The following is a 14085-nucleotide window of genomic DNA, read 5'->3' as shown; positions in this document are numbered from 1 at the left end:
CTCCAGCCTGGGTTACAGAGCGGGACTACGTCTCGAAAAAAAAAAAGTATAAAGTATAATTTAGGTTACCTACCATATTGAAAAGAAGACTTAAAGTGGCAGTTTTTTAACTCCTAGAATGTCGATATTTGAACTATTTTGAGATTAACATTTCTATAGTGTTTAATTTGCTTGCCTCAAACAGCTGTGTGGCAACCAGGTGCAGTGGCTCATGCCTGCAATCCTACCACTTTGAGAGGCTGAGGTGGAAGGATTACTTGAGACCAGGAGTTTGAGACCAGCCTGGGCAACATAGTGAGACCCTATCTACAAAAAAATAAAAATATTAGATGAACATGGTGACACATGCCTGTAGTCCCAGCTACTTGGGAGGCTGAGGTGGGAGGATCGCTTGAGCCTGGAAGGTTAAGGCTGCAGTAAGCCATGATCATACCACTACATTCCAGCCTAGGTGACAGAGCTAGACTTTGCCTTGCACAGCCAGGATTAGATCCCAAACCTCATCTCCAGTATTTTCAATATACCCACCTGAATTTGGAGTAACTCAATGGGATTAAAAAACAAGATTTCTAGGGCATAGAGGCTCATGCCTATAGTACCCCCCTACTCAGGAGGTTGAGGTGGGATGATTGCTTGAGCCCAGGAGTTTGGGGTCCAGCCTGGGCAACATAAGGAGACTCCGTCTCTAAAAAAAGATTCTTTTGTTTTCTCCTCACAGTTGGGTTCTTCGAATTACAGTGGGAGGAAAGACTCGAGTTATGTTTAGAATTTAAAATCTATCCTACCTGACTATAAAAGAGATTTGAACATAAAATTAGTCATGGGAGGTCAGGCACGGTGCCTCACGCCTATAATCCTAGCACTTTGGGAGGCCAAGGCAGGCGGATCACTTGTGGTCAGGAGTTTGAGACCAGCCTGGCCAACATAGAGAAACCCTATCTCTACAAAAATACACAAATTAGCTGGGTGTGGTTGCACGTGCCTGTAGTCCCAGCTACTTGGGAGGCTGAGGCAGGAGAGTTGCTTGAACCCAGGAGGCAGAGGTTACAGTGAGCTGAGATCACACCACTGCACTCCAGCCTGGGCAACAAAGTGAGACTCCGTCTCAAAAAAAAAAAAAATTAATCATGATGGTCAGCTAGCTTCACAGCCCCTATGCCATCACCTACATCACATTTCACCAGCTGCAGAATCAGGGTCTTCCTGTATGTGTCCTGGGCAATTAATGACTTTACCTTTTGCTACCCTATTTTCAGATACTTGTTCTTAATGGATACAGGGAGAGAAGGCTGCTGAAGATGTTAGCTCTGTGCAGGCTGTGCAGTGAACTTTAAAGGGTGCCATTTGTAGATAATGTGCATGGTTCCCCCCAGGCAGTTGTGCACCCCAGCAGCTCTGAAGAGAGATTCCCTGGAACCCCCACCCTTTTGTTAAAATCCTTTACATTTTGGAGTCCAAAATGGACATTGTTTAGTATCATCTCAGACAGTGATTATGCAAAGGCAAATAATGTATGGCATAAAGAGCACTAATTTGGATCTGGTCTTAGCCCCATCACTAACTGTGAGATCTTAAAAGTCACATCCTCTCTGACCTTCATCTGTAAGAAATAGAAATGCAGATGGTTTTTGACGAAAATTGATGTGAAACCGATTAGCTGTGACATGGTATCAGTGTGTGTGTACATATATGGGGGTGGGGATGGGGAGAGTTTGTCCTCAACTGGGCAACCCAAATCCAACCTGTGAGGCTCAAAGGTGCTGCTCTTCCAGGCCTTTCCCAACTTTGCAGTGCAATTAATAATTGGAACTTCTTAGCCTTATAAGATGTTGATCAGAGAATAAAGACTGTGATTTGAAAGCAGATGCCCCTTCATCATGGAGGTCTTTGAGCTCTGGTTGAGGAATTAAATAGAGTCTTAGAGAATGGCATCTGTATGCTATTAAGTATCTCATTATATCCTAACAGACCTTATAAATTAAGGCCTATACACATTCCCAATCTTTTCATATGGAACAACTCATAAAATAACTTTCTCAGGGTCACTTAAGTCATAGATGAAGTAGAAACTGGAACCCACATCTCCGAACTATTACTTCAGTATCCTATCAACACACAAACACTATTTGCCCACTGAATAATATATTTGTTGTAGGTACCATCAATGATCAGGGAATTGTGCGCCTGCTGGGAAATTATTAGCCCAGAACAGGAGACCTGGTTATTGATTAAACAGAGCTGCCACTGGTTAGTGTTAGGCCACACAAGGCTAGATCTACAAAAATGAGGCAACATCCAGTGGATAGACAATGTGCACTGAGGCTCTGCTAAACGCCACAGCAGGCAAGCATGGCTTAGTACACAGAGGACTTCAGAAGACAAACAGCACATATTTGTTTCTGGAGATTTAAAAAATAATATTCCAGTGTTACTGGGAGACTGATTTACTATTCAGAAGCAAATAAGTTGGAGAGAAATTTTTTGTTCAACCATACTAAATACTAAGGCAAGGTATTGCATTATTACACGGTAAGACTAGAGGGACTAGAGACTTACTTTTGACGCATGAGTGTCTTATTGTTTCAATGAAGTATCATTTTACCTTCAAAACTTTAGCTCCGGCCGGGTGCCATGGCTCACTCCTATAATCCCAGCACTTTGGGAGGCTGAGGTGGGCAGATCACGAGGTCAGGAGATCGAGACCACAGTGAAACGCCGTCTCTATTAAAAATACAAAAAATTAGCCGGGTATGGTGGCGGGCGCCTGTAGTCCCAGCTACTCGGGAGGCTGAGGCAGGAGAATGGCGTGAACTTGGGAGGTGGAGCTTGCAGTGAGCCAAGATGGTGCCACTGCACTCCAGCCTGGGCGACAGAGCGAGACTCCATCTCAAAAAAACAAAACAAACAAACAAAAAAAACTTTAGCTCCTCTGCGCAATTGCAACTACAGCATAATCACTGGCCATCTTAAAAATATACTCTGAGGCCAGGTGTGGTAGCTCACGCCTATAATCTCAGGCTTTTGGGAGGCCTCAGTGAGCAGATCCCTTGAACCCAGGAGTTTGAGACCAGCCTGAGTAACATAGTAACAAACCCTATCTATACAAAAAATACAAAAATTAGCTAGGCATGGTGGTGCGCACCTGTAGTCCCAGCTACTTAGGAGTCTGAGGTAGGAGGATCACCTGAGCTCGGAAGGTCGAGGCTGTGGTAAGCCATGATCACACCACTGGGCACTCCAGCCTGGGTGACAGAGCAAGACCCTTTCTTTAAACAAAACAAAACACTCTGGGCTGGGAGTGGTGGCTCATGCCTGTAGTACCATCACTTTATGAGGCTGAGGCGGGAGGATTGCTTGAGCTCAGGAGGCTGAGGATGCAGTGAGCCAAGATTGCACCACTGCCCTCTAGCCAAGGTGACAGAGCAAGACCTTATCTCAAACAAACAAACAAAAACCACAGACACACACACTCACTCTGGTCACTTTGGCAGCGTTATTTTCATTAAAATTTATGTTATCTCTCAACTCCCAGGATCCTAGTCAGGTCTGTGGTTTTCTGATCCTTGAGCCCAGAAACCCACCTTAAGTTGTTACAAACACTAAGATCATTAGCATTTATTTTAATTCACAGACCTTAGATGAGAAGAAACTGGATATCTGATCTAGTTCATCCTCATTTCTTGCCATATGTTCTTTCCATGATATGTGCCAAGGGGCAGTCTAGCCCGAATATCCCACTGATGATGTGGGACTTACTGTTTCCTGAGGCATTCATTTAATCTCTGAGTACTTGGACACTCCCTGTGTATAACTTCTCAAGCCTTCCTGAATGCACTCTTATCTCTGCAAATTGTGATAATGAGTCAAAGCAATTTCTGGTGTCATCCTTTCTGGCTTGACTGAAGAATCACAAATACTCCTTTTATTGGCATTGTTACCAAGTTCTACCAGAGTGGCCAAGTGCATCTGCTTGTTTAAGCAGGGAGAGGAATTCATGCTAAAGTTCATCTCTAAAGGAAGATACCTTGGCATTCATTACTAAAAGTGACTGATTGAGAAAGGACCAGGCCGGGCGCGGTGGCTCACGCTTGTAATCCCAGCACTTTGGGAGGCCGAGGCGGGCGGATCACAAGGTCAGGAGATCGAGACCACGGTGAAACCCCGTCTCTACTAAAAATACAAAAAAATTAGCCGGGCGTGGTGGCGGGCGCCTGTAGTCCCAGCTACTCGGAGAGGCTGAGACAGAAGAATGGCGTGAACCCGGGAGGCGGAGCTTGCAGTGAGCCGAGACTGCGCCACTGCACTCCAGCCTGGGTGACAGAGCGAGACTCCGTCTCCAAAAAAAAAAAAAAAGAAAGGACCTTGTGGTTTGGGATGGAAGATGAGTACAGAGGAGTTTCTGACTCTAGGTGGTTCTGAGGTTATGTATAAAGCCAAGGTGATACTTCCTTGTTTTGAGACCTTTTCTCTTTCCTTTTTTTGAGACAGGGTCTTGCTCTGTTGCCCAGGCTGGAGTGCAGTGGCGTGTTTACAGCTCACTGCAGACTTGACTTCCTAGGCTCAAGTGATTCTCCCACCTCAGTCTCTTTAGTAGCTGGGCCTACAGGCATGCGCCACCATACACAGCTAATTTTTGTATTTTTTGTAGAGACAGGTTTTCACCATGTTGCCCAGGCTTGTCTCAAACTCCTGGACTCAAGCGATCCACCCACCTCAGTCTCCTAAAGTGCTAAGATTACAGGTGTGAGCCACCATGCCTGGCCAAGGCCTCCTTCTTTCCTTCCTTCTTTCCTTCCTTCCTTCCTTCCTTCCTTCCTTCCTTCCTTCCTTCCTTCCCTTCTTTTTCTTCTTTCCTTCCTTCCTTCCTTCCCTTCTTTTTCTTCTTTCCTTCCTTCCTTTTTCTTTCTTTCTTCTTTTTTTCCTTTCTTCTTTCTTGCTCTTTCTTTCCTTTTTCTTTTTCTTTTTTTTTGAGATGGAGTTTTGCTCTCCTTGCCCAGGCTGGAGTACAATGGCATGATCTTGGCTCAACGAAACCTCCACCTCCCGAGTTCAAGTGATTCTCCTGCCTCAGCCTCCCAAATAGCTGGGATTACAGGCATGCGCCACCACACCTGGCTAATTTTGTGTTTTTAGTAAAGAAGGGGTTTCTCCATGTTGGTCAGGCTGGTCTCGAACTCCCGACCTCAGGTGATCCGCCTGCCTCGGCCTCCCAAAGTGCTGGGATTACAGGTGTGAGCCACTGCGCCCAGCCAAGGCCTATTTTCTATCAGTATCCAAGTCTTAGGATATCATCACTCAAAACAGATGATGTCTTCTCAGAGAATTTAGTGCTGTATTTTTTCATACTGTCATCTCCAGCCAAGCCACCCTGGAAATCTATGTATAAATACATAACATACTAAATTATGAGAATTAAGTTATAGCTTAGCACAATCTTGATGTCAGAGATCAGAACTTAGAACTCACAGAAACTTTCAGAAGCAGTTGTCTGCTTTCTGCATTCTGATCCATGGCTAGAGACAGAGGACTCAATTGCCACTTCTGAATTAATGCCTCCCTTTAGTCATTGGCTTTTTGTTTTTGTTTTATTGTTTTCATTATTATTTTGAGACAGGGTCTTGCTCTGTTGCCCAGGATGGAGTGCAGTGGCGCAGTCTCAGTCCACTGCAGCCTCTGCTTCCTGGGCTCATGCAATTCTCTCACCTCAATCTCCCAAGTAGCTGGGACTACAGGCGTGTGCCACCACACTCAGCTAATCTTGTATTTTTTGTAAAGATGGGATTTCACCATATTGGCTAGGCTGGTCCTGAACTCCTGGACTCAAATGATCTGCCTGCCTTGGCCTCCCAAAGTGCTGGGATTACTGGACTTTGCAGTGAATCACTGCACCTGGCTCGTTTCCTTATTTGTATTTATTTTTTTATCTTACCATTTGAAGGTGTTGGTAAATAATGGACACCAAAAAGGAGGCAAGCAAGTAATGAGGCCTGAAGATCACTGAAGACCCACCACCTGGAAAGTCTAACTCGGTGGTTCTTAGGTGCTTGGGAGGGGCTCACTGAAGTCTCGACCTCCAGGGCTGAAGCAATGCTACCGCCTCAGTCTCCCGAGTGGCTGGGACTACAGGGTGCACCACCATGCCTAGCTAATTTAATTTTTTGTAGAGATGGGGTTTTGCTATGTTGGCCAGACCAGTCTTGATCTCTTGGCCTCAAGTGATCCTCCCACCTCAGTCTCTCAAAGTGCTGGTATTGCAGGTGAGAGCCACTATGCCCCGCCTGTTGGTTGGTTTTGTTGTTTGTTTCTTGCTTCCTCAAACTCATAACTTGCCATTTTGTTCAAGGGCCACCCATTCGCAGAACAGTGTGCCTGGGGCTCCTCCAGCTGGCTTCACTCAATTAGCTATTTATCAAAGCAGAATTCACCCGTGTGATTCTTGAATCATTAGGCTAAAGGACAGGGCCATCCAAATCTTTCCTGCTTGAACAGAAACTACACTTTCTCAGCAAAAAACAGGCATTTCAGCCCTAGTCTTCAAGTAGTAATGGGAAAATGAAAGAATGTTCTTGGGATATGCAGTGGGTGCATCTGGCACAAGGGCCACAGAAGAGAAATACTTTAGGGTTCAGGTCACTAGAGTTCAGGGTTCAAAGGGATTAATGGAACCTGAACTGGGGCTGATTCTGCCATTCTTCTGACTGTAACTACAAAGTTTATACATTTCTCTCCCTGGAAAACTTTCTTTCCTATCAAAAGGGAAAGGAAAACCAACCACTATTTTTCCAAAAGCTATTCTCTTGAAGAACCAGGGTCCTGCGTTATCTGGATAGTTTCTAGAGAAATGATGCTGATTTTCACCCTTAGGGACTCTTTAAGCCTTAGGGTTTAAAAACCACGAGGCTGCTTCCCATTTTGCAGGGCAACTGGGACTGCAGGACCCTAATTAACTGAAATCCCCACTGTACCAGATGTGGAGGGCAGCTGGTGGTAGGGGACGGCCAGATGGCAGTAAATCTCCCTCACCAAGCCTTACACCAAGGCTGTTGTTCACCAGCAGTAGAGCAGCTTAATTTCAGTTCCTTTTTATTTATCCTGCTTAGAAATGGCAAAAGAACGTCAGATGAGGAATATGGAGGAGAAACAAGAAGTGGGGAGGAGGGAGATAATTTTTTTTTTCTTTTTTTTGAGACAGAGTCTTACTCTGTTGCCCAGGCTGGAATGCAGTGGCGCAATCTCGGCTCACTGCAAGCTCCGCCTCCCGGGTTCACGCCATTCTTCTGCCTCAGCTTCCCGAGTAGCTGGGACTACAGATGCCCACCACCGTGCTCGGCTAATTTTTTGTATTTTTAGTAGAGATGGGGTTTCACTGTGTTAGCCAGAATAGTCTCGATCTCCTGACCTCATGATCCAGCCACCTCGGCCTCCCAAAGTGCTGAGATTACAGGCGTGAGCCACCGCGCCTGGCCAGGAGGGAGATAATTTTTCACAACAAGATAATGTGCCTTAGATTATCGAGTGCTGTCTACATTTCAGTGCAGATTCTTGGAGTTATTTCAAAGTTTCTTCTGATTTGATCTAGAACAAGGTTGGGCAAGATTATCCAAACCTGAAATCATGGCCTCAGGAATACCTTATACCAAGTCTTGGAATGTGAGTTTTGGTATAAGCAGCTCTCTTCTTTAGAACTGCTTTGCTCTTTGTGAGGTCAGAACAGGAGCCCTCTTTCTCAATGACGATTAAAATAAAACTTCAGGGCAAAGTTTTTGAATCTTAGCAACACATGGAAACATATGTCCTGTTGCCAAAAAAATTTTAATTGCCTAATCCAAACCAGAATATTTAGATCAACCTGTATACTATATATTATCTCTGATATACTGTATCTCTAGTCTTCAGCATTATTCTTCATAAGACCAAATACCCACTGAGTGGCCAGATCTAAGAGGAAGCTTTTCTGCCTTTACAGGGATGGACTTTTGAATAATTGAGCAGACAAAGCATTGTAATGTGAAATATTTGTAAATCACTGGTCAGCTCTAGTCATCCTCTTGGTGCTTTTGTTTCCTCTGGTCCCAGATGTGTCTCCTGGCTCTGGAAAGGGAGAGGCCAGTAGTAGCATCAGAAAAGGGAGCAACTAACCAGAAAACACCTAAGTTATGAGGTTTGTACTTTTCCTGACTTAGAGAAAGTCCACATCTCAGGAGATAAACAGCTCTGGCTGCAGCTCTCTGGAGTAATCCCCTGAAATGGTGCCAGAGGGAACATGTAGGGTAGCCAAGATTCTGACTCCTTGAACCATGGTCTAGCAAAGCCCTCAGATCCTGCATGAGAGCGCTTCCTATTTGTAAAACACCCTTGGGATCTCTTCAGTGAGGCTTGGGGGCCAGATCAGCCCCATTCCCAGCTGAGACTTGCAGAGCTCCTCTGAGAGATTGGACCTTTGCATTCCTTGAGATGGATGTTCACATTCTCTACCTGCTCGGCCCTCAGCGAGCCAGCCCCACTGCCTCTGCCGTCCTTCTCACACACACAGGCCTGCTGCTGCAGCTGCCAGAGCATTCGGTCAAAGCAGGGCGCCACAACCACAGAGCAAATGAGGGAAGTGGGGCTGAGACACAAACATCCTGTCCTCATGACATCAAATGACTCCAGCTTGAGAATCGGGGTCACTGCCCGGTGACATACACAAACGTCTCATCCCTCTAGCCACTGCCAGTAAGAGGGCATTTTTTCCTGAGTCCATGGATTGAAAAAGTGCTATCTTTTGGCTTGTGATGTCAGTGACAGGAGACAGTGACTGGAAGGCCCTGCTGCTGACCGGATGAGTAGGGACATGTTGAGCAGAGGCCAGGCAGGAGTTCTGCTGCGGGTGAAGTGAGTGCAGGCTCGCAGGACGTTCCTTCTCTTTCAAGGCACCGATTTAAGAGAGAGGGACTGAATGAGGAGCACAGAGCTGGAGCTCCCTCTGTTCAGTCCGCCCCATCTTTCCAGGACTCCCCCTTGCCCAGCTCTGTTTTTCTTTGCAGGACTTGGGGGTTCTCGGGCCAGGTCTCTCACCTTGTGTATGATCGCTTCCAGTTAAAGATCTCCTCCAGGTTGGAAGAGGAAGAGACTTCCCGCCTCTGCAAGCCTCCCCCACGACGACGGCCCCCAAGGAAGGAAGCTCTGTGCCTGCTCAGCCCTTTCATCCTCTCCTCTGTTCGGAAGAACTCAGTCAAGGCCCGGAAGGACTCCAAGATGACCTCATGGCTCCAGGCTGGCAAGGGCTCCTGGCGCAGGAAGCCACAGTGGCCTCCGTGGCGACTGAGCAGGAGGAAGAAGTAGGGGTTGCTGTGGAAGAGTTCAGTTGTCAGAGTGTGGTCTGGGGGTCCACACACGGGGTCGTCAGCACTGCAGATACACAGCACAGGCACGGCCGCCTCATCCACATCCCGGAGGGGGTCGTTGCGGTCCCAGTAGGTATCCCAGCTGATGGGGAAGCTTTTGGTGTGGCAGAAGAGAGCCTCCTCAAACTCTCGCAGGGAACGGCTCCTGAACAGTCTGCTGGTGTCCACAGTGTCCTCCAGGGCTGTGGCATACCTGGCAGCGAGGCGTTTAGTGGGGAAGGTGGGAAAGAGAGGGAAGAATGAGAACATCAGGTGACAGCAGATGAGACAGACAGCCCGCAGGCCAGATCTGTCCACAGAGGCTTTCTTTGGCCATTTAGGGCTTTGAAAACATTTCATTTCATGGCCATCATTTAAAACCAGATAAGGCTGGTTGCGGTGGCTCACGCCTGTAATCCAAACACTTTGGGAGGCTGATGAGGTGGGTGGATCACTTAATCCAGGAGTTTGAGAACAGCCTGGGCAACATGGCAAAAACCCATCTCTAAAAAAAAAAAAAATTAGCTTGGCATGGTGGCTCAGTCCCAGCTACTCAGGAGGCTGAGGTGGGAGGACTGCTTGAGCCTGGGAGGTCAAGGCTGCAGTGAGCTATGATTGCACCATTGCATTCCAGCCTGGGTGACACAGAGAGACCCTGTTTCAAAAAATAAACAAAATAAAATAATACAAAATAATAAAATTGGCCAGTTGAGGTGGCTCACGCCTGTAATCCCAGAACTTTGAGAGGCTGAGGCAGGTGGATCACGAGGTCAAGAGATTGAGACCATCCTGGCCAACACGGTGAAACCCCATCTCTACTAAAAATACAAAAATTAGCTGGGCGTGGTGGCGCACACCTGTAGTCCCAGCTACTTGGGAGGCTGAGGCAGGAGAATCACTTGAACCCGGGAGGCCGAGGTTGCAGTGAGCCGAGATCGTGCCACTGCATTCGAGCCTGGTGACAGAGTGAGACTCCATCTCAAAAAATAAAATAAAATAAATAAATAAAATAATAAAATTAGAAGATTTCACATAAAACACAGGTGTCTGGCTTCTCTCGGGAAGTGGGAAGATCCAGCCACATGGGTGGGCATTTCTTAGCACAACAATGGGTTCCTCCCTCCTTCCTGTGTGATGGTGCCCACTAGGCCTGTCATTCACAGCATCACTGCACCTGTCTATGTGCTCTAGGGGCAGCATTTGACTTCACAGCTGCTGACAGTTCTCCTAACCTCAACTTCTGGCCCTCTGTGGAGAACTTGCTATGAACTGTAACCTCCTGAACTGCTCCTAGAAGAACTTGCTGGCTCAGAGTATCCAAACCAGCAGGTGACACCTCTGCTAATCATTCACATTTGACTTTAGGTTGCATTCATTGTTTTTATTTTTGTTTTTTAAACTAACATCCTGTCCTGGTAATGTCACATGAGTGTGATGTTGATCAGGTATACCTGGGGCAGATATTCCTAGAGAGTGTGCTGCCTGGCAGAGGAAGCAATTGAGTCCATAATTAATTTACTGGGTGGATTCCTAAATGGGGACCTCAGAACAACTGCTTTGGGTAACAGGGAACATCTTTGCTGTTTCTAGCCCCCTGGAGAGGGCTTGGCATCCTGACAAGGAGGCCAGGACGGGCAGCTCCGTCTTTTGAGTAGCTCAATCCAGCCTCAGACAGTTGAAATTAGATGTTCATCTCTGACCAGGCACAGTGGCTCACACCTATAATCCCAGCACTTTTGGGAGGCCAGGCGGGTGGATTCCCTGAGTTTAGACATTCAAGACCAGCCTGGACAACATGGCACAATCCCATCTTTATGAAAAATACAAAAGTTAACCGGGCATGGTGGCATGTGCCTGTAGTCTCAGCTACTCGGGAGGCTGAGGTGGGGGTCTGGCCCCCACATCCCAGCTCTTTCTGCTACACCACGCTGTTGCCATAATGACTTCGACCTCATTCTGCCATCTCCTAAGAAAGCCAGATTGCAGGCTGGGAATGTCACCTGAGCCCAGGAACTCAAGGCTGCAATGAGTGGTGATTCTGCCACTGCATTCCAGCCTGGGCGACAGAGTAAGATCTTGCCTCAAAAAAAACAAACAAGCAGCTGGGCACAGTGGCTCACACCTGTAATCCTAGCACTTTGAAAGCTGGGGCAGGCGGATGACTTGACGTTAGGGGTTCCAGACCAGCCTGGCCAACATGGAGAAACCCTGTCTCTACCAAAAAAAAAAATTAAAAATTAGCTGGGTGTGGTGGTGCACGCCTGTAGTCCCCAGCTACTTGGGAGGCTAAGGCAGGAGCATAGCTTGCACCCAGGAGGCGGAGGTTACAGTGAGCCGAGATCATGTCACTACACTTCAGCCTGGGTGACAAAGTGAGACTGTCTCAAAAAAAAAGAATTAAAAAATAATAATTTTAATCAATGCCTACATATATGTGTGTGTGTGTGTGTATAAAATTTTTTTTTGAGACAGGGTATTGCTCTGTCACCCAGGCTACAGTGCAGTGGCCTGACCAAGGCTCTCTGCAGCCTCGAACTTCTGGGCTTGGGTGATCCTCCCGTCTCAACCTCCTGAGTAGCTGGGACCACAGATGCATGCCACCACACCCGGCTAATTAAAAAAAGAAATTTTTGTAGAGACAGGTTTTCCTATGTTGCCCAAGTTAGTCTCAAACTCTTGGGCTCAAGTGATCCTCCTGCCTTGGCCTCCCAAAGTGCTGGGATTACAGGCGGGAGCCACTGCACCTGGCCTCAAATGCCACCATATTTCTGATTCCTGTCACCTCCAGGCTCAGAGACTGCGAGTAAACATTCTGGGCAGATAATCGTTTGCAATTGCTTCCAGAGTGCTCTTTGCTGAGTTGTCAAGCTGTGGGCTAAGTGGTAAATGTCAGGTATCTCTGCTGTCGTGGGCCAGGTGCTCAAATTGCTAGGATACAGCAGGGGGTGCTGAGATGAGGCAAGGGGCCGGGGCAGGAGTCCCTGCTCTAGCACAGTGATACTAGCTGAGTCCATCGATGACCTTTAAACCCGCTTCCCCGGTTCTGTCTAGATTACAGGGTTTGGAAGGCTTTGGAAGATGTGTTCAGAGAACTTTGCCCAAACTGGCCCAAGCCTGTTTGTTCCAATGCTATGCATAGCTGTTTCTGTTTCTTAGCCAGCTCAGGCCCTCTTTCCTTCCATGCTGGACTGCGGCCTCCGTTACCCACCTGCTGAGGGCGATCTTCTGGTGGAGCAGAAAGCCCCGCTCGTAGGGCCAGGGCAGGCCGGCCTCGAACCACTCTCGGCAGCGCAGCACGGGCGAGATGCAGGCGGCGCCTGTCACGTAGCTGGAGGAGCCGCACTCGCCCAGATAGGACAAAAGCAGCGCCGAGCCCGAGCCTTCGCTCACCGCGAACAGCGGCGCCGCCGGGTTTCGGAAGCGGATGTATGTGACCGCCTCCTTGAGGTCGGACGGGTCTCCGAAAGGCTGCAGCCGGGGGCTGACCAGCGGGCAACCGTGGTGGCCGCGGCGATGGAAGATGACCGGGTAGTAGCCGCGCTCCAGGGCGAGCAAGCAAAGGCCGAGCACGTTGCGGGTGAGGCGACCCCACGCATTGGGGATCACCAGAAGCACCGCAGGAAGGCCCCCGGCGCTGGTGATCCGGCGGCCCCGAACACAAGGTCCCACCACCCAGTCCAGGGCCACTAGCCCATCATCCGCCAACTGCAGGTACTCCCGGGCCAGCTCAGGCCCAGGCGCTACGGGCAGGACGAAGTGGCAGAGGGTCTGCAGGTGGGGCCCGGAGAACCAGGAGCGCGGGCCGGGCTCCAGCGCCTCCGAGCGCCGCAGGGCACGCAGCAGGCACTGGGCCAGGGCCGACGGCTTGCAGACAAGGCTGCACCCTCCCGGCAGTGGCTCGCGCCCGTCGCTGAACTGGTCCGCCGGGCCTCCGCCGTCCGCCTCCTCCCCATCGTCCCGGTCTTGGGCCCCCGGCAGGGTCCTCTCTCCGACGGCGCGCCCCCAGGGTCCCCGGAGCCTCGGGCCGAGCAGACTGAGCAGGGCGAGCACGGCCAAGATGAGGGCGAGGGCGGCGCCCCACGGCGGCATGGCGAAGCCGGAGAGCCCCGGCGGGCAGCGGGCGGCGAGCTCCGCGCTTTGCCCGCGGCTCCGCCCGCCGGCGGCGGCTTCCCAGGGCCCTCCCGCGCGGGCGCGCTCTGGATTGGCCGTGGCCCGGCAGAGGCAGCCAGTTCAGGACCGGCTGCCCTCGCCCGCCCCCAACCTCCGCCCCGGCCCTTTGTACAGCAATTGCAACAAGTGGGAGCAGAGGGTGAGAGGAGCCGGGGCCACCAGGGAGGGAGGGCGCGCCGGCAGCCGGAAGGGAGTGGGGAGGGCACGAGCCGGGGAGAGCGGTGTTGGCCATAGAGACGTGGGGAGACTGGAGGCCGAGGCTTGGGGACTCGACTGTCATCAGGGTCTTCTGCCAGACCCTGGGCGCTGAGCCCTCAGAGGCCGATGAAGAGAAGCAGAAGGGAGAGGTGAGTAAGTCGCAGCTCCGTGCGCCGGCTCCCGGGGCCCCGTGGGGCGGCGGCCGCGCGCGCGCGCTCTGCCCTCGGGCGGCCCCGCTCTCCCCCGCCCGGCCCCGCAGCCCCACAATAACTTGGCTGGGAGGGGTCCGGCACCGGGCCAGAGAGGTCGAGCGCGGCGTCTGAGCCGCTGGCGGGATGCTGCTGCTTCCCCG

General features: G+C 49.9%; 1 protein-coding gene across 1 annotated transcript; it reads right to left on the bottom strand.

The window, feature by feature from the left end:
* Positions 1-7066: 7066 nt before the first annotated feature.
* ABHD15 (abhydrolase domain containing 15) lies at positions 7067-13939 on the bottom strand. The gene is made up of 2 exons (XM_055257499.2): positions 12574-13939; positions 7067-9579 (listed from the first exon to the last, which is right to left on the bottom strand). The coding sequence occupies exons 1-2, from the start codon at positions 13452-13454 to the stop codon at positions 9054-9056; spliced, it is 1407 nt and encodes a 468-aa protein (XP_055113474.2). The 5' UTR covers positions 13455-13939; the 3' UTR covers positions 7067-9053.
* Between the last annotated feature and the right edge of the window lie 146 nt (positions 13940-14085).

Source organism: Symphalangus syndactylus, chromosome 20, assembly GCF_028878055.3.
Source record: "Symphalangus syndactylus isolate Jambi chromosome 20, NHGRI_mSymSyn1-v2.1_pri, whole genome shotgun sequence".
Taxonomy (NCBI): domain Eukaryota; kingdom Metazoa; phylum Chordata; class Mammalia; order Primates; family Hylobatidae; genus Symphalangus; species Symphalangus syndactylus.
The sequence above is the reverse complement of the archived record's forward strand: the minus strand, read 5'-3'. Positions and strand labels throughout refer to the sequence as shown.

What these genes read in the sequence shown, in the direction of transcription:
- ABHD15 (XM_055257499.2), bottom strand. Translation starts at nt 13,454, where the DNA reads ATGCCGCCGTGGGGCGCCGCCCTCGCCCTCATCTTGGCCGTGCTCGCC. An exon ending in CAGAAGATCGCCCTCAGCAG is followed by an intron (nt 9,580 to 12,573) that starts GTGGGTAACGGA and finishes CCTCGCTGCCAG; the next exon opens with GTATGCCACAGCCCTGGAGG.